Below are 27,048 nucleotides of genomic sequence, written 5' to 3'. Positions count from 1 at the left end.
AACCGGATATCATGACTTTTAATTTTCCCATTTACCCCCTCCAAAAAGATAATTTCCCTCGAAAAAAAAAACCAGAAAAAAAAAAGGAATTTTGACGTACGAATTATATATACATACACAAAGACCAGATTCATTGTTGTTATTACTTGAAGAGTAGCAGTCGTGATCTCCTCGTCCTTTTCTCATCTCACCCTTTTGGCTCTTTTCGTCCACTTGCATAATTAAAACAGCCCAACAAAAGCCGTACTTACCCAAGAAAGACTCTTTTTCCTCACTTATTTGGTTATTCCTCAAACACACTCAAATCCGCAAACCCTCAATAAGAATCACACAAGGAAAACCAAAAAAACGAACATAAAAAAGAGCTCTTAAACGGCACCTGTCAATCACATCACTGCACAAGCGAAGCTTAATCAACTATCTTTCGAAGGAAAGAAAAGAAGAAAGTCGAGTTAACCAACCTTCGACTTTCAGACTTGGTTAAACGTTGAAATCCACTCGAGGCTGTCATTGTTTATATCAACAATAACTGGAGCTTTTTGATTGTCAAAATGGCTATTGAACCAACTTCTTCAGCTCCTCAGGTTGAAGATAAAACTCCCATTCAACAACTTAAAGCTGAACAAGCTGCTTCTGCTACTGCTTCCACCAACAACGACAATAAGAGCAACAGCAATGTTGAAAATGGACATGGAAACGAAGAACAAGCACCAAATGGACATGTTGATGGATTGGAACATCAACTAAACGGTGTTTCAATGGAACAAGGACAAGGCCAAGGCCACGCTCAAGCTCAAGAAGAAGTCAACTTACATGCAGCTTGTGCTGAAGGCAGATTGGATGATGTCAGATCTGTTTTATCACGAAGTCTGGAAGGTCTTGAAAGTCTCGGTGAGTCTCTTTGATATCTCATCAAAATTTGGGATTGTAGCTGATGTGGGATACATTGTCATTGTCTTGTGACATGCGTAGACATCAACAGTGGATGCACACCTATCGTACTTGCTATACGAGGAAATCATCATGATGTAGTCCGAGAACTTCTTTCAGCAGGAGCTATCATTCCTCCTCCTGGACTTACTAATGATCCATTAATGCTTTCAATCCTTTATCCCCAACCGATGTATGGTATCCCCCCACAGTTCATGGGTATGCCACCTCAAGACTTCTATCAACAACCTGGATTCTTCCCTGGACCTGGGCAATCATCGGATCATCAACAACATCAACAACAACAACAAAGAGGAATGTTTATGCCTCCTCCACCTCTAGGATTAAGGAAAGATAGTATGTTAAATTCCCCTAATGGAAACGGTGGAAACAACCAAAGCAATCTCCCTCCAGCAGATGTATCCAAAACGATCCCTTGTCGAAACTTCCCAAACTGTAAATACGGCGCTTCATGTGTTTTCTACCATCCTAGACATCAAGCTTTCTTCCCTTCAGGTCCTGCTCCTGTAGGTCCAAATGGTAACTTCATTCCTCAGGGTTATGAGAATGGTTATCCAGCTCCATTCCCTCAAGCCCAAAGCCCTTATTTCGTCCCTTCGTCAAACCAACCTTTCTCTGCTGATCAACAACAACAATCACAGCAACCCGCATCTGAAACACCTGAACAACTGCAGCAACAACAACAAAATGATTCTCAGCATGATCAATCAACTATACCCGTACAAGTCCCTCAACCCCACGGACAACACGTTCCTTCAGCAATCGCACCAGTTTTCGTACCAGGATTCCAACCTCCAGTAGAGATGATGTCACCTCCTCCTCCATCTCAGTTCGGCATGTCACCTCTCTCACCATCCATGTTAGGAACATCTCTGCCTTCCATTCCCCCAGCCGAAGCTTTCTTCGCAGCCGCTTCTCCTCCTAATGGCTTCATGCCCCCTCTCCCACCTGCTGGGAACAACGTTCCTGCTCACATCAGACGTCAAAGTTTCGGTCAACAGCAGCAGTTCGGTATGCCAGGTAAATCATTTGGTCACGGTAAGAAGCCCAGCTTCTCCGGTGGAGCCAAACCATGGATGGGTAGACCTCCTGCCGCTAACGGTGCCGCTAAACTTGGAAGCTGGAAAGATGGTGTCCCACCTGCTTGCGCCTTCTTTAATCAAGGTAACTGTAGGAACGGAGAATTCTGTAAATTCCCTCATCTTGACGCTGAAGGAAATGATTGTAAGTTGTTATCACTATCTTGTCGTCAATCCACTCCGCGTTGTGACCGTTTCCAGTCTTTCGTTACCTTGCTGTGTATCGTTTTCGAAGGATAAGCCATATTCTTCGTTCCATCCGCCGCGAAAAGCGAAATATTTGTAACCGTAAAAAGTTTATTCTCCGAAACAAGGTTCGAAAGATCTCGTAATGCTGATAACATTCCTCGTTTCACTGTCAATAGGCCGACATCCGGATGTAGTCCGAGGAGTTATTGCTCCCATGCCTTCTTTCCCTCGACAACCTAGAGGAATGCGAATGATGGGTGGTCCCGGATTCGGTCCAGTTGATCCTGCATTCAGACAACAACAGCATCAGCAACAAATCCAGTTCCTTCAACAGCAACGAATGGCTGCTGCTCAAGGACAACAAGGGCACAACGCTGCTCCCGCTTCTAACGGTGAACCAAACGGTAATCCCGATTCAGCTGTAGCTCCTATCGACGAGGCATCTGCTCCTTCTGCTGAGCAGAATGAATCCGCCACTGCTCCCGTGGAGACTGAAGGTTTCAATGATACCGATGCATCCAACACCGCCCTTCCCCCTAAACCAGCTGCTGCTGCCGCCGCTCCCATGCCCAACATCATTCGATCCGCCTCTCAACCTGGTGTTCAGAGAGTCCATGCGAATGGTTTGAACTCCCGATCTCATTCTCCCGCCCCTTCCAATGTCTCTTTCCACGGAAATGGACACCCCAGAAGAGCCGGTTCAAGGGTCCCTCACATCAATGGAAACGGCACCGTCCCTAATGCCAATGGATCTCGATCTTCATCTGCTGGAGAGAAGAAAATCCCTTCTGCCACCCTTCAAAGAGTACCTCAAGCCCACGAATTCCCCGCTCTCGGAACTCCCACTAGCGAGAAGAAGGAGCCTTCATGGAATGGGAAGACAGCAGCTCAAGTTTTGTCCGCCCCCGCTCCTCCCAAACCCGTTGAAGTCAAAGTTACTGACGTTGATGGTGAAGGAAGTGAGAGTGGAAAGAGTGACAAAGCTGATGTAAGTGTTGATATATTCTGGAAATTGGCCCGACAAAATGTTGAAGCTGATTTGTTCCGTATCGCAGAGCGTCACCATGGACTCCGACTCTGAATCAGACGCAGTGATCATCTCTACTAAACCATCTTCCGCCGCACAATCCGGCGCAGCCACCCCTGCTCATACCTCGGCCCCCACTTCTTCAGCATCTGAAAGCAAGAAAGCTCCCATCAGCTTCGCTTCCGCTTTAGGAACCGCTAGCATTCCTTCTCTCGAGTCTGCTCCCGTCGCCCTCAAGGCATAATCGATTGTTCCGCTCCAACTCGATACAACATTACTTCCAGGATTTCTTCCTGCTGCATTCAACTTTATCGTCAACCTTGAAACCTAATTCACATTGTCATCTTCGCTCAAATCTCATTACCTGTATACATCATTAACCTTGATCTCAATCAAAATCATCATTACGTACCCTTGGAGGGCTTTCCTTTGGAACTCGTCATTGTCTCTGTTCTTTTCCGATTCCTGCTCTGCATGTAAACGAACAACAATCTCTTTCTCTTGAAACCTACCCAAAACTGCATCCGGTCAACTCAAGTCGATTTCATCAATGCATAAAATTCCTTTTACCTTCTTGGGGAAAGAGAACCAGTCATTCCACATTACTTTATCTTCATTCTATCTATGAGTTTATGTTTTTACTCTATATGTCATTCATTTCTATCTTTCATCTGTTCTTCTTTTTGGTAATTTGTGCTATCTCATTCTTATTTAGTCAGACGTTGTCATGTGGGATGGGATGTGCAAAGGGAGTGAGGTAGTATCAGCATATCATTTATACATTGTTCATGTGGAAACGTATATGTAATTATCATAGGCGTTGCAATTCAATGAGGGTGTGTCCTGTTGTTTTACAACCCTGGCAACACAGACATGTATGATTCATGTTTTTTTTTATTTTTCGTAGAGGGAGGTTGAAGTCGCTGGAATACTTTCCACTTTGAAAGTCTCTTTTATCGCTTATTCCTGCCACAAGGTCTCAAGATGCCAAGATGCCAAGACGCTAGATCTTTTTGACGTTGATTCTTCACAATGGTACAGTAATTGTGTTCGCTTGACATTTTTCCTTTGTATCGGTTCTTGGCGAACGTTCGGCTGATTCACGTTCGATCCGGCGGGTCATCTTTCATCTTGACAGCGTGAGACATCGGCGGAAAACGCTGCGGGACATTGGGCGTGTGTATCAAGCTCTACAACATTGTGTTCTGTCGAATGGTCTGGATTTTCCACATGGAACACAATCAATGCTCAAGGTCAATTGACAATTGAGCCGATCATCCCTTCTTCTTTCGTGGGAAAATTATAATTCGTTCCCCTGATCTTTGATGAAAGTACCCCCAAATCCCAAATTAAAGCACAGTCATTCCTCCCCACAGAGTGTATGGTACTCATAATGATCCATGGCAATCAAAGGGATCTATTCCGTTCCTCACTACTGAGGGAAGGATGGGCATGGATTCTTGACATCAAGAGGAAGCGCAACGTTCGTTTCGGGCAGCCCGAAGTGAAACACACACGAGTATGTTCTCATACTTGATTCCTGCTTGTCCTGCAGTTCTAATGTCTGACGAGTAGAAAGGAACATAACGTCTCATTCCTGTCGCTAATGAAAATAATACTTACAGACTTTGTAGTATGTGACTAAGAATTCGGGAATAGCAATTTGGTATGTAAGAAGTTCCGACCTATCCCAACTCCGACAACAGAAACAACAACAGAAAGTGGTGGTTGTGCTGTATCTACAAGTCGATTGTGTGTCCGTTCGATATTGATAGGTACAAGTAAAATTCCGAATGATAAGAGAAGTTTGAAACAACCATCAATAAACGCTTTCCTGTTCAACGTGCAAGTTAAAAATACCATGTCAAGCTAGCACTCTCCACTTTATCAAGATACAGTACTCGTTCCTGCCTGGAACCACTCTCTTTGAGCGAGAATACCATAAACACGACCCGGCAACGAGTTCAGGAGGGTTCCCTTTCTTTGAACTCGGCATTTCGCACTCCTATTATTGGAACTTATAACGCCCCTAGAGGAAAAGGAGAAGAAGAAGGACTTGCCTCGACATTGGCATTCATCGCGTATTGCATCGACTCCAAAGGTTGACACACAATCAACCTAGCTCTATTTTGATGAGAGAAGAAGCTAGAATCGGTTCTGACCTTCTAATTGATCCCCACGTCCACGACCTTTCGAACCTTGATAACCCAGTAGCAAAGATCAAATACAGCCAAAAACAAAGGTATAAAATACCTCTTACCAATTGGACCGAACAATAATTATTCCCACAACTTTCATCGAATTTTCAAACCACTCATCCATTATACCGAGCAGGCTCTATACTGCGGGCAACCTCAGTCCAGATCATCAAGCTTCGCCACCACCACCAACTCCACGACTATTACTATCGTTATCCAATTGCCCAATCTATATCGACATACCGTAGACAATCGCTACTTCTCAAATTTCAGTCAACAGATCATTTGTCCAAGACGTCTCAACCAATCCCCCCTGCTCGACCTCCGCCAAACTACCCACCGCCCCCGCCCCCGCCTCCACCTCCTCCTCCTACGAGCTAGACTCTGATCAAACTGTCGAACCCATCTCCAAACCCAGCTCCCCAACCACCCAAACCTCCTACTCCGCCTCCGAGACCCTCTCACCCACCACCTCCTGATCCCTCACCCAACGGTCCTACCAGAAAGTAAAGCATCAACACTTTGAATGCAAATCCTTCTTCAAGATCCATCCCAGATCTCAACCTCAAATCCAATCCGGAACTTGCCCCAGAGCCCAATCCTGTTCCATCTTCTTCTGTAATCTTTCGAGCCGTACTGCTCCACATCTACCACTACCTAGACATCACCCACTTACCTCTAGCTTTATTCACACTGTCTAATCCGACACCAGCTCCAACTCCATCTCGACCTCCCCCTTTACCTCCTCGTCCTGCACCTAAACCTAAACCGCCACCCTTGCCACCCAGATAGACGATCTTTTCAGTTTTCCGGCGCGGATTTCACTTGATTTCTACTGCACCAATACCTTCCTTGTTCTCTCAGCAATCTTCCTATTACGTCGAATCAGGAGCCAGAGCCATCCCCTCCTCCCTCACCTTCTCCGCCACCCTGGCCCGTTCCGTCTACACCCCCAACACCGCCTGTTTACTGTCCGACGACTTCATCCCTCCTGAATCTGTATGAGGCTCTTAACGATATCCTAAACTCCGATTCATACGGCGGTCAACCAACGGCAAAACCTATCGATCCGAAACTACAACCTACCTAGCCTAACGGCCAATGAACTTCTCATCATGTGTATGACTCATTCCTTAGCACCTTCTGTGGATTATCCTATTATTTGTATGATCGTTCCAGTGAACATGACAACAGGCTCTTTACCTGATGACCACAAATGTGAATGCTCCAAATGTAAATGTCAGACCCTGACCAAGGAAAAAGTATGTTCTATGGTGAGTGGGAATACCCCTTTTTAATAGTTGAGGAAAGTGGAACAAAATCAATTGACTATAAATCGATCTCGTAGTGTACGAAAGACAGTCATGCTTGAAGATTGAAAACCTTGGAAAACCCAAATCAGTAACGACTCCTAGTCTTCTGTCTGTAACTACTGCATTGAGTTAAATCAGATTTAACGATTTCTGCGTTTGATAGGCAGATCTCATATTGCTGATGAGTTACATGCTATGTGATTATGATGTAATGCATATTGTACACACAAACCGTGATGGAGCGAAGCAGTGTTACAAAGAAAGAACGAAGAGATTGTATTCCATATATCCCAAGGTATCTATCCGACAGGCTGAGCGTTAGCTCCTGTAGGAGTCCATTTCTTCTTTTGGAATTTGTCTCGTCCATTAGCATTTTGATCTCGCCTTCCACCGTTATCGTCCCTCCTAGGCGGTCGTGACGAGTTGAAACTGGGTACAGCTGATATTGTTCCTGCTTGTCTCGAAGCCCAACCTGTGAGGGCACCATTTGAGCCTGAAGCATCGGATCGAGGTCGTTTGGGTACAGGAGCAGAGGCGTTGTCAGGCTATAAAGGTATATGCAATTAGTAAACTGTGACTGATGAAAAAGGACGACCACGAGAACACGTGGGAATCGCAGATGTAGTGGAAGAGAAAAACTGATGCTCACCTTGGTTTTTGACTTGACTCGTCTACCACCTCTTGTCCGTTGTTTTCCATCTTTCCCGTCTACTTCTCCATCTTGCTCCGCATTGGCGTTTTCACCCTCTTCACCACCTTCTTCCTTCTCTCTTTCAGCCTTTCTTTCACGCTGAGTTCCGACTCTCTTATTCCTCTCTTCGATCTTTCTCTTCCTATCTTCACCTGCACCGCCACCACCTGCGGTCAACTCGACATTGATTGTTCTGCCTTTCAAATTCGAGTGATGCAATTTGAGAGCCAATTGCATAGCTGCTGAAGTTGGTAACTCCAAGAAAGCTATTCCTCGCGATTTAGGCGCTGACTGTCCAGGTGTAGGTTTCGATGTCAACAGTCTGACAGCAGGCTTTTGACCTATAGTTGAAACGTTGACATCAGCCTTCCCTCGCTTACAAGCTTCTGAGTCGAAATTGTATATATGATGATGAATGGTAATTTGACTTACCTAAAGTAGGTTCAAAATGCAATTGTATTTCTTCTTTAGTAGTTTTAAAACTTAAATTACCTGGAGTGAGGCATTGGACCCGTTAGCGACAAGATCGCATGACCCTCCTCGTTCAAGGAGCTACAAATGATAGATATATGGGTACGAGAGTATGGTCTTACTTACCCACGAAAAGGATGAATCTCTGCTTGATATCTTTTTTACTCTTTTTCTTTGCTTCTCCATCTTCATCTTCGTCCCACGCAGTTTTTCTCTTTTTCCCTTTATCGACTGTCGTACTTTTATCTCCATCCTTGACCTTGTCATCCACAGCTTCGGTATCGCCTGACTTGCCCTTCTGCTTCTTGTCATCTGATTGCGAAATTACCACAGCATCTTCCTCGGCGTCATCCAATAAATCTTCTTCAGGCAAATCAGGTTGAACTTCCTCTGTCGCACCTGCTTTTTTGGTTTTTTGCTTATTTCGAAAAGCTGCTAACTTTTGCTGTTTCTTCGTTAATGCTGCTGACATTTTGGTCTGTTTGTGATTGTGATTGAGGTGTGTCAGTCAAGTAGATAAGAAGTGAACGAACTGAGATATGGGTACAATTGGATCAAAATAAATCAGAGCGACGAAGAAATCAACTTTTGTGCGGAGATGTTTGGAAATCTCCGTTCAGGCACGACTGACTATGGTGAAGCTGACTGAACGATAAAGCTCAACCTAGCGCTTTGAGCCTATATTTTCAGGCTCAGGTGCATAATCGTTGTAAAATATCGTTACGTCTCAGCAATGAGTAAAGGGAGCAAGGAGGAATGGTTATTGCATCCTTCCCGCGTGTCTCTTTTTCTGTGAGCCTACGTCGAAAATCTCTTAGGCAGAAAAAGATAAATACTCAAGCATGCTAGCCGCCAGCCGAGGACAATCCATTCCTGTGAATTTTGATTCCTCCGACAAGTACTGCAAGATACTCATTGTTCCAAGCGATAAGTCAAATCAGTGAATAGTCATTGTATCTACCATGCTCGGTCTCAATGTCACGATAGATCCTCGCTCACGAGGTTGGCTTCTTCCGGTTGGATCATCAAGAACCGTTATGACACTCGAAGAGAAAGGCAAAAGGATAGAAGTGTTATAGAGATGTATACATCTGAAGATGTTGGGCATGCCGTAGTCAAACAAGTCAGTGGATCTTGGTGTCATAACAATGTCGTGGTTGCGAGGGGTTGTTTTTCTTGGACACGGTGGAAGAACTCGCAAATACTGCTTGGACCAACGGTGAACATCAAACAATTCTGAAGTTTGCCAAAAGCTCTTCTGGATTTCTTATATACGAAAAAATGCCTCTACGTTATATACTGGAAAAGATCACGTTCACTAAGCACTTAAGCAATGACGCTTGACAGATTACAATTGATATACCGGCCGATAGTACTTATTTTGCACACCACTCTTTTCCTAATTGATATCTTGCAGAACTCCTAATGGTCATAATTGGATGTAAAAATAAGTGTGGATACCTGGAAAGGATTCGATTCTCATCGCAAATGAAAACAACTGTTGATATTACCGAGCAGTCACTGTCGCTGAAGGGGGAAATCCACCCTAGATTAGTAAGGAAAGCATGAAAGAAGAACAAAGAAGAGTATGGCTACGGAAGTAAGAATACAATATAATAGCTGAATGGCTTATATTATATATCCATCGAATGGTAGGATAGATAAAATAAATGAGATGAATTAGATAGTTCAATAGATACAATATATTTAGGGTCGTACCGATAGAAATGCTAAAACGAAACAGTACTGTACAGGAGAAGAGTGCCGATAGGACATGTCAGCACTCTCATTCGTTCATCGGACCAAGCATATCATGCGTTCTGATTTACTTGACCTTACTCTCAGCGAGTACGTTGCATTGACATTCATCGCGAATGTCTGAACGGAATCGAGCGAAGGATGAAAAAAAGAAGAAGACATTCGCGTCACAAAGTCAAAACATGACATCATCAATGATCATCGTTCAAAATAAGCCCAATGCTATTTTCAGACCATAATGAAAAATCCAATATTTCCATTGACCTAGAGCACTTTATATTGAGTCAAGCTTGATCAAAGTTTTTTTGTTCACTGTAAGGACTGGCGACATGACTTCGTTATTCAACATGGGCTCAACGGCCGTTAAACAGCTTAGCAAAGAGACTGATTCCGAAGCTCATAAGCTGTTGAGAAGATATATCGATGATCAAGTGAGTGACATTCACATTCTCTCAATATGACAACGCGTACGCTTTATAATATGAATTCCTGGGCAATATGCTGACAACCGCTTACGGATAGAAGAGCACAGAAGAAGACGGTCCAGTGATGTGAGTCTCCCTACATACCTAAATTTCAATTGTATGACCTCGAAGCTAATGAAATTATCCTCATTGCATTAGTCCAGGAATCTTACATCCGGGAGCGACTGGTGTGACTTATTGTACAGATCGAGCTATTGCCAATGGGTTTTCTACTGGAGATCAAGAGTGGGCAAATTTAGGACAAGGTGCACCCGAGGTAGGTGGGTCTGTTTGATCAAACTCAATACACCAATGATCACGTATTAGGAATGTCACGAATGCTCATGCCCTTTGGAAATCAATCAGGTCGGGCCGCTGCCTGAGGGACCACCAAGACCTCAGACTATCGACCTCACTCTCTGGGGCGACGACGTCAATGAATATGGACCAACCACAGGTATAAAGGAATTGAGAGAGGCAGTCGCAGTGAGTGGTTTGGTCATCCAAGCTGCTGTATAACCACCTCGGCAAAGGATAGTTGGTCAAATACAGGCAAGGGAATCAGCACGCATACATTTAAACTGACTGACTGTACGATTAGAAACTGTACAACGAGGAATATAGACAAGGTAAAGAATCTCAATATACATACGAGAACGTCTGTATTACGCCGGGGGGTAGAGCTGGTATGGCTAGGTTAGCAGCTGTTATCGTGAGTTTGCATCTGACTTATCATTGGAGCGCCCTTGGAACCCATATCATACTGACCGCCTATTTGGATATAGGGAGATGTCTATTGTGGTCAGTAATATGAAATATCCCGTTCCTGGGTTGTAACGAGTCCGCTAATATTACCAATTTGATTGCAATAGGCTATCAAATACCAGAATGTACGTTTTGGCCTGGAAGAATTCGACATATATCATTTACGAGAGGTACTGACCGTTTCTCTAGATACAACATATTCGGAAGTGTTATCGGTATTCAAAAGGCTTATCCCAATTCCAACAGCTCTAGACGCCAAGGTACGTTTCGTTGACTATTCATCAGTCATCAAGGCGAGGCTAACATAGAAGCACTGTAGGATAAATATAAGCTGAATCTGGATCAAGTACGTTGCTTTCGTTCTCAGTCTAAATGGGCCCGTAAGACTGATACCGTCATTTCTGGAATAGCTGAAAAGGGAAATCAAGAATCTCAATTTGAGCGTAGTTATAGCTTCTAATCGTAAGTCATTATAATGGCGATCATATAAAAGCCTGGTTTGCTGAAACAGAAATACGTTGGGACAGCTCGTAATCCTACTGGGCAATGTATCTCAGGAGACGAGTTGAAAGATTTAGTTCACCTCTCAAAAGAAGAAAGTACAACAGTCATCCTAGATGAGTTTTACAGTTGGTCAGTATGAATTACCCTCATTTTCATTTTCATCTCTTGACCTGGTGAGAGTTAGAGGTGCTCACGAATGACTTGCAACCATAGGTATCAGTATCCCGATGATCCGAAAGATTTAGGCACGAGTTTAAGTGGCGCAGAATTTGTTGAGAACGTCAATGAAGTACGGTCAATCCATCTTTCGCGGTGATGTCTGTAAAATGCTGACAAGAGGCACAGGATCCTGTCATACTCATCAATGGACTCACAAAGGGATTCAGGCGAGTCTCACACTGTCTATGAATCTCCCTCCGTGATAGTGCCATTATTTCTTCCTTTGCTGTTACTGATGATCAACCTCGTAGATTACCAGGATGGCGAGTGTGCTGGGTCGTAGGACCTAAGAATGTTGTTAGCGCTATTTCGCAGTCTGGTAGTTTCCTAGACGGTGGAGCTTCACATGTGTAAGTATCTTCTTCGATCGTTCTGTCTCATCAGTAGTTTGCTGACGCCAACATGTGGTTTACGATAGGTTACAAAAAGCAGCTGTCCCATTGTTGAACTTTGACAGAGTTCAACAAGACAAGGTGGGTTCTGAAAAATCCTTTACATGACCCTTTACCCAACCGAACTTCCATCATCACGCTCTGTAACCGTCTGACTTGTTGGCATGTGTCGAAAATAGATATCACTCCAAAAAGCATTCCGGATTAAGAGGGATCATGTACTTTCAAGACTTGAGAAGATGGGTTTAAAAGTATCGATTCCACCCACAGCTACGTTTTACATTTGGTTGGATCTATCAGGATTAGATAGTCCCTTGAACAACGGATTAACATTCTTTGAAGAACTTCTGAAGGTAAGCAAATTCATAGTCACTTGATAAATTTGATTATCCTCGATACCCCCAAAAAAACAATGACTAATGGTAATCGTGTATGAAGGAAAAAACCATTTGTGTTCCAGGAATATTCTTTGATATAAATCCATCTCATCGAAGGAATCTATTCCATTCTCCGTGTCATCATTTCGTCCGATTGAGCTTCGGTCCAAAGTTATCTGAATTAGATAGAGGTTTAGATTCTATCGAGAGGTTATTGAAAAAATATAAAGACACTCCTCATTTATTAGGTACAGAGTGAGTCAAATCTATCCTGTGTTCGGAAATTGGGACTTTCTTTTTACTTGCTTGCTACTTTGTCACTTACATGTTGACTATTCATAGCTTCCAACCTCATCCGAAGAAAAGTTAAGATGGCGGAGTGAATGGTTTGATCAGAATCATACCGGAACCTCAACAAATACAGTCTTGTGCAGTCATACGTTTTACTTCATATACACACGCATGCATGTCTTGCATACGATGAGATGGTACAATTGTGACCTTTTGCGCGAAGTTACAGTCCTGGACCTGCACATCTCCAAATCGACATTTTAGATCATAAGATTTGGCATCACGTCAGACAATTATCACACTACGTTGTTACTATTTTTACTTTATTTATAAAGATAAAAGAGGAAGCCAAATTCTTCTTCGTTCATTTACGAAAGAGCTAAATTCCATAACCAGATCCAGATTCAGACCAAAAGACAACTAAGAGGGAAAAAAGGAATGAGGAAAAAATCAAAAGACAAAAGAATCGAATTTATAAAATGCTAATTTAATTGAATAAGATGAAGGAGAAATTATTGAATGGATTGAATCACTACTGGTTGATAACATGCTAATAATTGATAGACCACTAAATGAAACAATCACTGGAGGCAGAAAACTATAGGGTCATCCTTTTTGGAAAAAGACCTATGCGTTTCTGGCTTTAGCAGCGGCAGCCATCTTGTTAAGAGCAGAACCAGCTTTGAACCATTCCCATTGACCTTCGTTGATTGATGAGGTGGTGAGGAAAGAATCTTTTGAACCGTCTTTGTGGGTGATCTCTACCTTGATATCTTGACCAGGCTTGAAGTCGGCCAAGCCTACAATGGAGACTTTATCGGTACCGGAGATTTTGTCGTAATCGGCAGAGTTTTTGAACCAAAGAGGAAGCATACCTTGTTTCTTCAAGTTGGTCTCGTGGATACGAGCGAATGATCGACAGATAACTGCTCGTCCACCGAGGAATCGAGGTTCTAAAGCAGCGTGTTCTCGAGATGAACCTTCTCCGTAGTTCTCATCTCCTACGACAACCCAAGGAATGTTCTTGTCTCGGTAGTAAGCACCGACGGTAGGGACAGGTCCAAAGTCTCCAGTCTCTTGGTTGAGGACCTTGTTGGCTTCACCACTGTCAGCGTTGATAGCACCGATCAAACAATTTTGAGAGATGTTTTCGAGATGTCCTCGGTATTTAAGCCATGGTCCACCGGCAGAGATGTGATCAGTGGTACATTTTCCCTTGGCTTTTATAAGTACAGGAGCATCGACAATGTCTTGTCCATCCCATGCCTTGAAGGGTGTGAGGAGTTGAAGTCGGTCAGATGAAGGGGAAACAGCTACGTTGACGGTGGTACCATCTTCAGGGGGAGCTTGGAAAGTGTTCTCTCCGGGGTCGTAACCTCTAGATGGGAGCTCGTGACCAGCGGGGTCGGAGAATTTGAATTCTTTACCGTCGGCACCCTTAAGGGAGTCGGTCAAGGGGTTGAAGGTAAGGGAACCAGCGAAAGTCATGGCAGTAACGAGATCGGGGGAAGCAACGAAAGCGTGGGTGGCGGGGTTGGCATCATTTCGTCCAGTGAAGTTTCGGTTGTAAGAAGAGATGATAGAGTTGACTTCACCTTTCTTGACATCTTGTCGATCCCATTGACCGATACAAGGTCCACAGGCGTTGGCAAGTACGACACCACCGACGTTCTCGAATGTGTCAACGAAACCGTCTCGAGCAATGGTAGCTCGGACTTGTTCGGAACCGGGGGTGATGGTGAAGATGGATTTGGTTTTGAGACCGTGGTCGGCAGCCTCTTGGGCGATGTGAGCGGATCGAGACATGTCTTCGTACGAAGAGTTGGTACATGAACCGATAAGACCGACCTTGAGCTCCTCAGGCCAGTTGTTCTTCTTAACCTCCTCGGCGAACTTGGAGATTGGGGTGGCAAGATCAGGGGTGAAAGGACCGTTGATGTGAGGTTCAAGCTCGTTGAGGTTGATTTCAATTCTTCGGTCGTACTCTGATCCTTCATCGGGTTGAAGGTTGTGGTTGAACTCTTGAGCGTAAGCGGCTTGTTGAGATCGACCGGTGGCTTCGAGGTAAGCGGACATTCGCTTGTTGTAAGGGAAAAGGGAAGTGGTAGCACCGATTTCAGCACCCATGTTACAGATGGTAGCCATACCAGTAGCGGAGAGAGATTCGACACCAGGACCGTGGTACTCAATGATAGCACCGGTACCACCCTTGACGGTGAGGATACCAGCTACCTTGAGGATGACGTCCTTGGGGGTGGTCCATCCGCTCATCTTTCCGTCGAGATAGACACCAATAACCTTGGGGGCTTTAAGCTCCCAGGGGATACCAGCCATAACGTCGACAGCATCGGCACCTCCAACACCACAAGCGACCATACCGAGACCACCAGCGTTAGGAGTGTGAGAATCGGTACCAATCATCATGAGACCAGGAAGAGCGTAGTTTTCTAGGATGATTTGGTGGCTACGAGCACAAAAAGTCAGACTAGGTACAAATGGGGGATAGCGAATGGAGTCCACTCACATGATACCAGATCCAGGTTTCCAGAAACCAATACCGTATTTAGCACAGGCAGTGGCTAAGAAGTCGTAGACTTCCTTGTTGATGTCGATAGCACGAGCCAAATCCTTTGGACCACCAACTTGAGCTTGGATCAAGTGATCACAGTGCACGGAAGTAGGGACGGCGGTTTGAGGAAGACCAGCAGACATGAATTGGAGAATAGCCATCTAAAGGGTAGTTGAGAAAAGCACGGATAATCAGTAGCCATTACGAAAAACTGTGGAATATCCCTGAAAAGAAGACGCGAGGATTTGTGAATACTCACTTGAGCAGTAGCATCTTGACAAGCGACTCGCTGTGATTGCCACGGTTATTAGCAAAGGCGTTGAAGCTCATACAGGGAATTAACTCACATCAGGTCGGAGCTTGAGGTAAGAAACACCTCGCTCGATATCTTGCTCGTGAGGGTTATCCAAATGACCGTAAACGATCTTCTCAGCAAGGGTAAGTGGTCGGTTGAGTCTAGTGGAATGATATTGAGATGTCAGCAACATGCCAGTCACAAATTCGAATTATCACCCTTTCTGAAGCCCGGTAAATTGTGGAGCCGATATGATGGTAAAGAAATGACAATCCCCTTTCCATTACCGAGACCATCCAACTCTCCTCCCAGGATGTTCGATCTGCAATCACCTCGATGGCAGACCCACCCGTGTGTGTGCTGCAAAGAAAGTTACTCACCTTTGTCGAACGATTTGTAAATTGCTTTCGATTCTAGCGTAATTTACGAATTTACCTTTTTCAAGGTTTGACATGGGTACTTGTTTATCACCGATTGATGATTGTACAGTTGCCATTGATCTCGATAACATTGAAGTTCGGGTAAGGGAAGAAGCTCCCTTTACCAAGTATCGTGAAGCTACCATTTTGGATAGTGTAATCTTCGTTTGTGTGTTATATCAGGAACCAAGAGAGGTTTATTACTAAAATGATAAAAGAGGGATATGAGAGAAGGAGGGCGGGTGGATGGATGCTCGACGACCTCAAATGTCGAGGATATAGAACACTGTCTTTGGAGGTATGTATGTAAAGTTTTGAAAGGAGAGAAGAGAAAAGAAAGAAAGAATTGGTTTCTGTCAAGGAGATAGATCAATTGGGCATCTCTACCATTTCTCACTCTCTCTCACATGTAAAGGGCTATTTTCTCTCCTGCCATGTTATTTTTGTTATGTGTGTAATTCCTCGTATTCTAATAGGTTGATTCAATTAGATGCGTCATATAACCGGAATAATCCGATAAAAGCCGGTATCAATTCATAATGACACGTCATGTTTCATTATCAATTTAGCATTCCAATCATCGGTTTTCTCGGTCAATCCTTCCGACATGTCACGACGGCCGAAAGTACAGGAATATCTTTCAATTGTCAACGTATAAGATCGTAGATGAATGGCATCTAGAATATCATACGTCGAAGATGAGGTTTGATCACAGTGTCATCTCCGAATTTCGGACTAACTGAGCACATATGAAGGAACAAGGTACTGAACATGCAGATGAATAGACTAGACAATATTTGCATATATTTTCCACCATTCTCTCTTTCTCGCAGAAACAACTTAAATACTAATAAAGACAAATCATAATAACTATTTCAACCCTGCCTGAAGCACCAATCGTCTACCACATGTATACCATACTTCAAATCATAGGCATTCAATCTATTCGCTGCCCATCTTCCAAGCGTCACCAGCGAATTGAGAGGTTGGAACACCGAGTTCAAGAAGTTTAGCAAAGGCTTTGGAGAAGCTGTAGTGCACCCGAGATCAGCTAGGTATTCCTCTCGAACGATAGAAGGGATTGAACGTTGTGCTGAACAAGAACCTACTCTTTGAAGAAAGCATCTTCGTCTTTGGCGTAGATATCAACGAATTTCTTGAACGATTTGTCCTTGACAAGAGCCATGTCGGTACTGTGAATTGTCGACGCGTGAGCCGCAATTCAATCTCCAGCTGAGATGTGCAAGGGAGACTTACGGAAGCATCATAAGAGATTTAGTCTTTTTGTCTTCGTATTGAGCTGGACCCTTCCTGTTGCGGGATTCAGAATCAGCAACGTCTTACTTTAAACAGCCGAATTTGGGGCAGGAGTTTACTAACCACTTTCGCCATTGCCAAGGTTCGTCCTGAAGAAGAGTGAAATATTGATTGGAGAAAGTGACAGGTGAGAAGGTCCATGGTCCTTCGAAACCGGATCGGTCTACCAAAGGGAATTTTTGTTGGATCAGCCTTGCGAAAGAGGGGTATTAAACAAAAAGACATGTATGTACCGGTATGGCATCGACCCAGTGCGTGAGCACCCGAAAGAGCTACGATTTCTTGATCGTTGAAGCTGCAAAACCGACATCCGAAATGGGAGATTAGCACAAAAAAATGGCACAAAAAAAGGCAGGTTGTCACTCACCCCATTCGGTAGAAGATGAATCTCAAGTGGTCTTGAGCTTGGGCAGCATCAGGTAATCTACCATCTGGAGTAACGTGATGTTCGAAACCATCGATTCTTCCAGGTCTCCAAGGTACAGTTGGACCACCTGATTCTTGAACTGCGACTACACCACCGAGTGTCCAAAGATCACCGTAAGAAATCCAAGGGAAAGCGTCTTTGATCTTTTGCATGTGGTCTCGAGCGATGTTCTATATGATTTATAGGGTTGTAAGGAAATGAGGTAAGTAAGGGGGAATAATAATTATCGTGAGGTGAATGAAAGGGTTTTAGACTGAGTACTTACCAGTCCATTGTTAGCACCGTGTTCGGCTTCAGGCTTGAATCTCATGGTAGCATAATTGGATCCACCGGTGTTATCTTCTTTGTTGTAAGTACCAGATGAGTGCCAAGCGAGTCGAACAAGAACGGGAGCGAGAGATCCATCTGCGATTTAAGATGGCAAGATTTAGCTCTGCAAGTTGAGAAAGAATAACAGAAATGGACTGCAAGGCAATTACAATTTAGAACGAATGACTCACCATCGTATCCCTCTTGTTCCAATTTCTCAGCGATTGCATCATAAACTTTTTGATAGTCTTGTTGACTATGTCTTAAGCCCAATTTACCTTCCGCGGCAGCTGCTACACCCCTTGCGGATGATTTGAGTTCTTTAGCTGTATCTCTTGGTGTACCGTCAGTACCGTAGAATAGGTATGCGGCACCAGCAGCTGCAAGACCTACACCTGCGAGAAGGTAAGGTACGGATGATGATCTAGGAGGAGGGGGTGGATTCTGTTAAATCGAAGAATCACGTCAACATGTAAGGAAGTTTTCTCATGGTCATGGCATTTCAGAGGTAGACGAAGTGACTCACTACTTCAGGTCCGGAAGATGCGAATCTCCTTCTAACTACTTGAGTTCTGAGATTAACAGATTGACCTGCTCGTCTAGCAGCAGTCGCTCTCAACATGGGTGTTCGAAGTGACATCTTTTGATGTTGTATGACTGTCTATACGTTACTATGAATATGATCAAGCAAAGCAGTTGATCAGCTATATGATCCACTGTTCAATGAATGTTCAACGTTCAATGGTAGGTTGATACGGTAGGATTATGATGATAATGACAAAGCTGGGGAATGGTGTTTATCCAAACCCCTGTAATCTGATTGGTTATATATCATGGCGTACTGTACCCGCAGATCACATGATCAATAATATGATATTCCGTGCCCCCGCTAAATCGGGATTCAAATCTTTCCCATCAAAAGAAACAGGAACGAGATTTCATCCCCCAAACTGACAAACTCACAATTTAACTTAATAATTATATTTTAGGCTGAATACGATGGAATTGGCATTAATACTTTTGGATGATGTGTTTTCTTCATGCGATGACTCTTGTTAATGATTTGTGCAAAGCTTTCTTTTATACATATACATTTCGCAGACTGCACGAATGCAGGGTACAGGTTTGAATATATATATCTATGGTCAACTCAATCATGAAGCGATCGTCTCTGACTCGATTTTTCCTACTGGGCGAGTTTGGCTGAGTCAGCTTGATCGAAATATCATTCACCGAACACTTTATTTCTCATTTCCAAGGAAATACTAGAGCAAACAGAGAAACTATCATCATCCAATCAAATCATAATCGTTTAACACCTATCAACCTATATCTTACAACTATCCATACTTCCCGCTTGTCATATTATTCCAATTAAGAAGTACCTCTTTCCGTTGCATATGTAATGATCAAAGCCAAGACGAGCCGTCATTTGAACAGTGATCAATTCCGTCGTACTTGCGGCCACTTAGGCATCTAGTTCTTTCGTCAGCATCATTGCATCCGTTTACTAAGGCCGTTGGACAATCTATAAATACCTTCACCCAAATACTCATTGCTCGCCTGACTCTCACTGTCAAAAGTGAAAAAAATAACATGAGAATTAAATGCATGGTTTCCTTCTGTCATTTGTATTTATGTGATTCTGCTATTTGCTATTGACTTTACTACATTTCCATTTTATGCTTTCGATTTGGCTACATATTGACTTATCTCCAAATTGATATAAAGAGTGGGTATACGATATACTACTAATCTCTGATATACTAAATCAACCACAAGACTGACGCTAGAAGTTAATTTACTTTCTGTTACCTTTTTCATCTACGATATCAGCTTGTTGTAAAGCTTGTTGAAGTAATTTAGCGAGAGAAGGTGATAATTGATCGACTTGTTTGATCAAATCTTTAGGTTCTCCAGGGATGAATTTGGCAGCGTCTTTAAGTCGGGATTCGACTTGTTTAGCCTGTAGTAACAAATGAAAATCAGCAGTCATTCCTGAACAACGGAATCCCGCATGTCCTGAAGGTGATTCGAGGGATTGGGAGTGGGACAGAGTTCAATGCAGGAGACACACTCACCAAAGCTTCAGCGTCGACCTTTCCGTCCTTGGCTTTACTCTTCAACCAAGCTTCGGCAGTATCAGCTGGAAGACCGGCTTTCTTGGCTGTCTCTTTAAGTTGGTTGATCAAGGAATCGACATCGGCAGGTGCGGCTGAGAAGTGAACCCAAATAAAACAGTAAGCATTTGCCTCGACCTCGATAAATTGAATGGTAACATACCCTCTTTAAGACCTTTTAAGAAAGCATCTGCTGTATCTTTACCTTCTTTTCTAGCTTTTTCAACTTCTTTCAATATCTTAGAAGCTGAATCTTCAACTTGTTTCAATTGATCTTGACCGATATCTTTAGCTTTTTTAATCAGAGCGTCGAAATCTGCTTTGTCTGGAATTTTACCGATAAGAGTTTCAATCATTTTTTGTGATCCTTCGGGTAAATCATCTTTTAATTCAGATGCCAATGATTTCCAATCTATTTTTGATATATCTCCTTTTGATTCTTGTACTTTTTTTTGTACTTTTTCGACTACTTTTTTGATGTCATCTCCACCGTGTTTCTTGACTTCATCAAGGACATCATTGAGATCTTTGTCTTTCAATGAAGCTAAGAAACCACCTGCTCCACCGGGTTGAGAAGATAATGCTTGATACAATGCGAACGCTCCTGGGGGAAGGAAACCCTTGGCGTAATCGGTAAGACCGCTCTATTAACGAGATTCATGAGATCAGCAAGGCTGCATTGGATCCTGTGAGGATAGAAACCCCTAAAAGAAAGAAGCAATACTCACCAAAGACTCGGCATTCTCTTTAGCGCTGGTGATACCAGAATGAGCGATAGCAGCTACATCTCTGACTGGCTTAAGGTAGTAGTAACCTCCTGCACCTACACCCAAGATTGCAGCGAGGACGATAAGCATAGGGGCATTGGAACCACCACCACCACCTGAAGAGGGAGGTGGGGTTTGGGTGGTAGGTTGAGCAGGAGGAACTTCAGTAGCAAATGTCCTTCTGAATGCAGGAGCGGTAATTCGTTTAGGTGTGACTCGAGGTCTCTAATAGTTCGGAATTTGCAAGTCAGCGTTGTACTTGGGAGTGATCTTTCAAAGTTGGAGCTTGTACGGAAAGAATAAGAAAATAACTCACCATGACGGCTCGAGGAGCAGCGGTGAGTCTCATTGAAGCGGGTCTGATGAATGACATTGTGGATATGTTGAGCTTGGTATGGATTGTGGGGGAAGGTATAGTGATCTGAAATCAAATTATTTGTGGTTTGATTGATGTAATGTAATGGAAGAGCGAAGAATATCTCTTTATGCAATTGATATTCATCATCACCAACAGGAAAAAAAGGGAGAAAGAGAGTAATAGTGACGTTGCACACAGACCAGGTGACTCGCTTGCCCCCGTAGTGTGAATCGAACGCACTGACGTCATTCCAACTTGGAAGAACCATGATGCGTGCCTGAATTTTCCAGCAATTTGATATTTGATTCCACCCTACCATTTTTATCATGTCTGCGGCCGAACATGGGACAAAGTAAACGTCATTTATCATACTTTGTGGGAACAGTTCACCAATGAGCATGGCACTTTAATTCGACAAAGAATGTAGCATCAAACATAAAGATCATAGCAAATGCATAGATACGTATATTCATCCAATACCAAACTAAGCATCAATCCACTCAGGTTTCTCATCGATCAACGTCTTTGCAAATTCTTCATTCGCTCTTTGAGATTATCCAATTTCCTCCCTAATTTCTTCTCTTTATTCCTCCACTCTAATTTCTGATATTCAGGTTCATTCTTCCTTTTCCTCCATTTCCCTTCGTCCTCAATTCCGTATTTCGATATATCAACAATCTTCGGTATAGTTTGGAAATCAATCAATTCTTTGAAGAGTAACTTTGATTCAACTTCTATTGTATGTTTCGTAACGACACTAGCCTCAGATGAAGTCGTTGGCGTTTTAGGTAAATCAGAGTCTGTATCTGATTCTGTGTCAGAGACAGATCCTGGTAAGCTTGATTCCGAATAAACCAATTCAGGTAATATTGGTTCTCGGTCGAATCTGATTGAAGGTAACGAATATATATCGTTGTATAATTCTTTTGATTTGAGTAATGAATTTTCATTTCTCAAATATCGTATTGCGGATTTCAGATTTTCGATCTTATCAATCAATTGAGTCGATTCTATCCCAGCTCCTGTTGAATTGACAACCAAGTGTTCGATGTTCGTTCCTCCAGGAGTAGAAGTGATGTTGTTCCCTTTGTTTATGGAGAGTGTCTATGTCAGCGGTCACATTCGAAAGATACAAACTGATGAACTGGTCGTGGCTCACCTTGTCTATCGTTTGAGGATGTACCTTGGTTCTTCCTCAATCTGGCATTATCAGCTTCCAACAAATCCTGTTCAGCTTGTAGTTGTTCGATAGCATCTTCATATACTTTCTCTTGCTTTTTGGCTTTTGCGACGTCGTTTTCAAGTTCGATGATTGTATCGGTCTATGAGTGAATTCGCGCATAAGCCGAATACTGTTGCAAGAGTGTGAGAATGTCACTGACCTGTTTTCGTGAAGCTTCGAGTCTTCTTTCTAATGTTTCAACTTTGACTCCCGCTTCTTGCAAGTTTTGATCCTGCCCACGAATGTTAGCTAACCGATACGAGGGTAGACCTCAAATGCACAGCAAATCTCACTCTGATTTTGATTTCCCTTAACATGTCTTTCAGATCTTCTGAGAGTTTCAGAACTTTCCTCTCTGAATCAGCATTGAAAGAAGCAGCTTCTTTGATGAGAGCGACTCTTGCCAACCAAGGTGGTGGGACGTCCACTGTGATAGATGATAGAAGATTAGTTGACTTCCGATCGATTTTGATCATCGAATTCCTGTCAACTCACTGGAAACAAGATGATTGCTCTTGATCGCTTCTCTAACTTTAGGTAATAGATTTCCTAGCTCATTGCCTAATCGAGTGACGAACATAGCAATCAGATCCCACGGATGCGCATCTGAAGCCGCCGATGATTCAGCTGTAATTTCAACGAGAAATGATTCGATATCTGCTAAACGAAGAGGTAGTTTCGATGCTCGAAGAGAGGAGACATGCGCTCCGATCCTTTGAGCGAGCTATGCGGACGTATCTTGAAATAAGCTAAATAATTTCAGAAGAGTGAATGTTTGAGCTTACCTGGACGGCTAGGTCTACTGCGTTAGAGACACTATTGGCTAGATTGCCCAGGAGAAGGGTAATTTCAGGTTGAAGTGCATGAGAAGAAGCCACGATTTCTTCAACCGAAGCGACGAGCTTGCTACAAACATATTCCATATGTCAGCTTTTAACGATACGAGCGATACGACAAACTGTACTCACCCAGAAGGCACCTTGACCCCTCTGACAAGGTCTAGTATCGTTTGAACAGGTCCATAAACACCTTCTTCTAGTGAGGTTTCTCCTACATCGATCTCAATGTCTATTCGGGTATTTAAATCAGCTTAATATTACACGACGCACAGAACAGAACCTCGACAGAAACTTACCATCTTCTTTAGTCAGACTCAAGATAGTTTGTTTGGCGAAACCAACAGCGGCAGCGAAATTGTCTAGATCTGAGTCAAAGTTCCAGGTCAAAGATAATTGTTGTTCCGCAATATCTAATTGTGGTCTATTGAACGATGTTTCAGATAGATGATCAAATTGAGCTATCAAACTGTAAAGAAAGGTCAGATAAGCTTGGCTCGTTCAGGGCCATTGATGATTGTAATGTGTTAAATAGCTTACCTTCCCAAGTCTCTTGCACAGTCACCTTCATTGAATTCATCGTTCTTGACGTTGTTTAGCCATCCATCTATTCTGGCTTCTACGCCATTAACTTCACTTAGCAATTTGCCAAACGATAACCACTCTTCAGCGGAACCTCTCTTGATCACTCCGCTAAATCTCTTGTTTAATCCACTGAAATGTCTCAATTTCCCTTTCAATTCACATACTCCTACTAGCACTTCAGAAGTAGCGGAATGGAGTGCAGACGGAAGACCATGCATTTGTGATATGACTCCAATCAACATATCGACCTTTGTAGAAATTCGGTTGAAGAAGAGATAAATGTTGGTCGAGTCGACCTCAGTCTCATTGTAAGCATCAGGTAGGTATGAAGTGACGATTCGTAAATGTTCAGTTAATTGAGCAGCTTCCAGTTTCTTTAGTTCCAGGTCAACTGTCTTCGATTGGGCTTTGACTGCCGTTGATTGCAGTTTGAGGTTCAAGTTCATCAACGCTTGAGCTTCTTTAGAGGTGGAAGCTGTTTTGGATTCGACTGAAGCTTGTTGCATTCGAAGTACGTCGATTTCGCTTTAACCCAAAGTCAGCTGCTTACTTGTCCTCAAAGCCTCAACTGCTCACCTTTGTAGACTCGACACCAATTCTCGGAACTGATTTATAGTAGCCTCCATGTCCAAGACCGAATTCTCCAGGTTTCCGGCTTGTGTTTGTTCATGATTCAATTGAGCAGTCAACGATTCTGCACATTACTGGTGAGCTATAGCATCTGACGTCTACATAGAGTAGCAGCTTACCTATCTCTTTGTTGAGCGCTTTCTCCGCTTCGAGATGATTTTCTTCAAGCTCGTCGTTAAGTTCTTTTAGAGCTTCGAGATCTTCAATAGTCACTCGCATCTCCTCAATCCTCTATAGATTTGGCGGATACATTAGCAGATTCCGAGAATACTTGTTGTCGTCTTGGCATACTTACCTCGCCCATCTGTAGATTTCGCTCTGTTAGCTGTTCAAGCATATCCTCGGCACCTAACGCATCATCTAATTGAGCTTTCAGATCTTCCACGTGAGCTTCAGTGTTGGAGAGTTTCGCTTCCGTCAGATCAAGTTGACCTAAAATGACGTTAGCTTTGAGATGACCATGACGCATGAAGAGGTCCGCAGCTCACTGATAAGATCTTCTTGAGAAGTGAGTTCTTTTCCTAAATCTGCAAGCTTGGCTTTGTGTTCTCTCTCAGCTTCAGCAGACACGTCACGTAATCTGCGCGATATCGTCAGCGGACATACCGTTTCAGGCTCGAGCAGCGGTACATACCTTATCAGTGCTTCTTTTAACCTCTCGTTATGTTTTTCCAGTTGAACAAACGCTAAACTTGTTCTTTCACCCTCAACACCAGAGACAGGTTTTTCATATTCCGCTATTCGACTCAAATTAGCTACCACGTTGGTTGGATCCTCCAGGGTAGCGAGATCAGTGAACTCACCATTTTCTTCCTTCAACACTGCAACTTCCAATTCTAGTTCCTGTAATTTTTCATTCAGTCTGTCTTTCTCCAATTCAGCAGCTTCAGCTTTCTCTTCGGCAACTTCTCTATCTAAAGCTGCCATCTCAAGTTGATCCATAGCTTCTACAGCTCTATTGTCCAATCTTGTATTTTCAGATTGTAAATCTCTTGAAGATCTCTGTGCAGCTACGAGAGAGGTTTGAAGTTCTTGAAATTTCGCTACAGAGGCCCTCGTCATTAACATCCACGATGAAAGTCTTCCACGCTGAATTCGAATACAACTGGATTCGTAACTTACCTTGAAGTTTCACTCTTGCGGCACGTAGAGTATCAGCTTCACCTGCTCTACCTTCCAGAGTCTTAATCTTCTCTTGGTCCTCATGTTTCCTGTTTTCCAGTATTTTTATTTTTATTTTCAGCTCTTCCAACTCCCGTTTATGAGTGAACGAAGCTGCAATATCTTTTTCTGATATATCGTGTTCTTGGGGGATTTCAGGATTTGAAGAAAGTTCGATCGCTGGATATAATGTCGACGATATTGATCTTTGCTTCATGGTTGGACGTGGTGATATACCTGGTATCGAGGGGTTTATACTTGGAATTGGAGAGATTACTCTTTTGCCAGTTGGTGAGACGACTTGTCTTGGAACCGGGGGAGGTGACATGTTACCTTTTCTTGGTATATCGTGAGAAGCATTGTGATCTGATTCTTGAGACTCTATTTGAGAGGTGAGTGGTGTTGATGCTCTTCCCACTACGGACGGAGGTCTCTTATAAGTCCCAGCAGCACTAGTACGTCCAGTGCTGGCTGCCGGTGTAGCTGTTGTCGAAGAAGCTCTTCGAAGAGCAGAAGGAGGAGCAGGAACGGAAGCGGGAGTTGATGTGGGTTGGGATACTGTTCGTGGTGGAGTCGAAGGTGCTGAAGGGCGTATATTCGGGTTTTGAGGCGATGAAACTCTTGACGGTCCTGCTGAAGTCAAGCGAGATGTAGGTGTTGGTTGTGCTTGTGAGGGTGTTCCGGCAGGACTTGGTTTCGGTATAGATCCTCTTGGCTATTGACATGATATGATGATGATCAATTCAGATGACATACTCAACATCGATACCGCGAGAGCTTCAAAAGACATCTTACTTACAGTAGATGGTATATTTTTAGGTGTTTCAAGTATTTTAACTTGACTTGGTCTAACGAAAACACCATGATTAATTTGACATTCAAAATATCTTTCTCCTTTTACAGATCCATCGTTTTTGCCTCCTGGTTGGAGTCTAATACATTTCCACCCTGTCAGCTCTGTGATTGTCATGTCCAGATGAACAACCAGGTGGAAGGCTGTCGGAACGGGGACGTACAGCTCAACACCAACCCATTTACCAGCTGCAAAAGGTGGATTCGAACCTGACCATCTAACGTATCCGATTCCAGCTGATACTTGTACTTTTGCTCCTATTGGAGCTTCTGGAGTGGTCATATTGTCCTTTGTTCCATCGCATGTTTTTGTCAATCAGTTATCGATTGTTGCTGATGTGATGGTAATTGGTGCACAATGAAGTGCCGATAATGATACTGAATATCTTCTGATGATATTGCTTTTCCTTGCTCTACTCGTAATTCAGCACAGGACGCGTCAAAAAGGAAACAAGGGGAACATGGGGACCCCAATCGTCGATGATGTTAGTG

At 43.3% G+C, this 27,048-nt stretch overlaps 7 protein-coding genes across 7 annotated transcripts; 2 read left to right on the top strand and 5 right to left on the bottom strand.

Annotated features, from left to right (window-relative positions):
* Positions 1–551: 551 nt before the first annotated feature.
* IL334_004701 (uncharacterized protein) lies at positions 552–3,490 on the top strand (the record flags this gene model as incomplete). Its single annotated transcript, XM_062936418.1, has 4 exons — positions 552–891; positions 973–2,175; positions 2,396–3,207; positions 3,275–3,490. The coding sequence occupies 4 exons, from the start codon at positions 552–554 to the stop codon at positions 3,488–3,490; spliced, it is 2,571 nt and encodes an 856-aa protein (XP_062792469.1).
* A 3,566-nt stretch (positions 3,491–7,056) lies between these two features.
* On the bottom strand, positions 7,057–8,391 carry IL334_004700 (uncharacterized protein; the record flags this gene model as incomplete). The annotated part of the gene is made up of 4 exons (XM_062936417.1): positions 7,057–7,302; positions 7,407–7,789; positions 7,881–7,940; positions 8,046–8,391. 4 exons carry the CDS (start codon positions 8,389–8,391, stop codon positions 7,057–7,059), a joined length of 1,035 nt encoding a protein of 344 aa, XP_062792468.1.
* Positions 8,392–10,006: 1,615 nt separating this feature from the next.
* On the top strand, positions 10,007–12,657 carry IL334_004699 (uncharacterized protein; the record flags this gene model as incomplete). Its single annotated transcript, XM_062936416.1, has 17 exons — positions 10,007–10,108; positions 10,200–10,228; positions 10,301–10,418; positions 10,508–10,627; positions 10,743–10,853; positions 10,927–10,942; positions 11,014–11,031; positions 11,096–11,166; positions 11,226–11,252; positions 11,317–11,368; positions 11,434–11,539; positions 11,624–11,699; positions 11,756–11,796; positions 11,881–11,979; positions 12,048–12,102; positions 12,201–12,374; positions 12,460–12,657. 17 exons carry the CDS (start codon positions 10,007–10,009, stop codon positions 12,655–12,657), a joined length of 1,413 nt encoding a protein of 470 aa, XP_062792467.1.
* Positions 12,658–13,316: 659 nt separating this feature from the next.
* On the bottom strand, positions 13,317–16,118 carry IL334_004698 (aconitate hydratase, mitochondrial; the record flags this gene model as incomplete). Its single annotated transcript, XM_062936415.1, has 5 exons — positions 13,317–15,153; positions 15,214–15,419; positions 15,518–15,547; positions 15,606–15,714; positions 15,934–16,118. 5 exons carry the CDS (start codon positions 16,116–16,118, stop codon positions 13,317–13,319), a joined length of 2,367 nt encoding a protein of 788 aa, XP_062792466.1.
* Positions 16,119–16,914: 796 nt separating this feature from the next.
* IL334_004697 (cytochrome c peroxidase, mitochondrial) lies at positions 16,915–18,665 on the bottom strand (the record flags this gene model as incomplete). The annotated part of the gene is made up of 9 exons (XM_062936414.1): positions 16,915–17,002; positions 17,082–17,165; positions 17,230–17,283; positions 17,353–17,452; positions 17,523–17,584; positions 17,657–17,886; positions 17,982–18,121; positions 18,217–18,469; positions 18,552–18,665. The coding sequence occupies 9 exons, from the start codon at positions 18,663–18,665 to the stop codon at positions 16,915–16,917; spliced, it is 1,125 nt and encodes a 374-aa protein (XP_062792465.1).
* Positions 18,666–19,826: 1,161 nt separating this feature from the next.
* On the bottom strand, positions 19,827–21,285 carry IL334_004696 (uncharacterized protein; the record flags this gene model as incomplete). The annotated part of the gene is made up of 5 exons (XM_062936413.1): positions 19,827–19,991; positions 20,107–20,240; positions 20,309–20,789; positions 20,874–21,137; positions 21,229–21,285. 5 exons carry the CDS (start codon positions 21,283–21,285, stop codon positions 19,827–19,829), a joined length of 1,101 nt encoding a protein of 366 aa, XP_062792464.1.
* A 501-nt stretch (positions 21,286–21,786) lies between these two features.
* IL334_004695 (uncharacterized protein) lies at positions 21,787–26,839 on the bottom strand (the record flags this gene model as incomplete). The annotated part of the gene is made up of 18 exons (XM_062936412.1): positions 21,787–22,355; positions 22,430–22,592; positions 22,653–22,724; positions 22,786–22,919; positions 22,988–23,216; positions 23,278–23,398; positions 23,461–23,560; positions 23,628–23,797; positions 23,869–24,438; positions 24,490–24,607; positions 24,663–24,774; positions 24,839–24,975; positions 25,032–25,123; positions 25,178–25,280; positions 25,347–25,586; positions 25,666–26,419; positions 26,504–26,636; positions 26,721–26,839. The coding sequence occupies 18 exons, from the start codon at positions 26,837–26,839 to the stop codon at positions 21,787–21,789; spliced, it is 3,936 nt and encodes a 1,311-aa protein (XP_062792463.1).
* Positions 26,840–27,048: the final 209 nt, after the last annotated feature.

The sequence above is a fragment of the Kwoniella shivajii genome, chromosome 6 (genome assembly GCF_035658355.1).
Source record: "Kwoniella shivajii chromosome 6, complete sequence".
Taxonomy (NCBI): domain Eukaryota; kingdom Fungi; phylum Basidiomycota; class Tremellomycetes; order Tremellales; family Cryptococcaceae; genus Kwoniella; species Kwoniella shivajii.
Note: the sequence above shows the minus strand (reverse complement) of the source record. Positions and strands in the feature narration are given on the sequence as shown.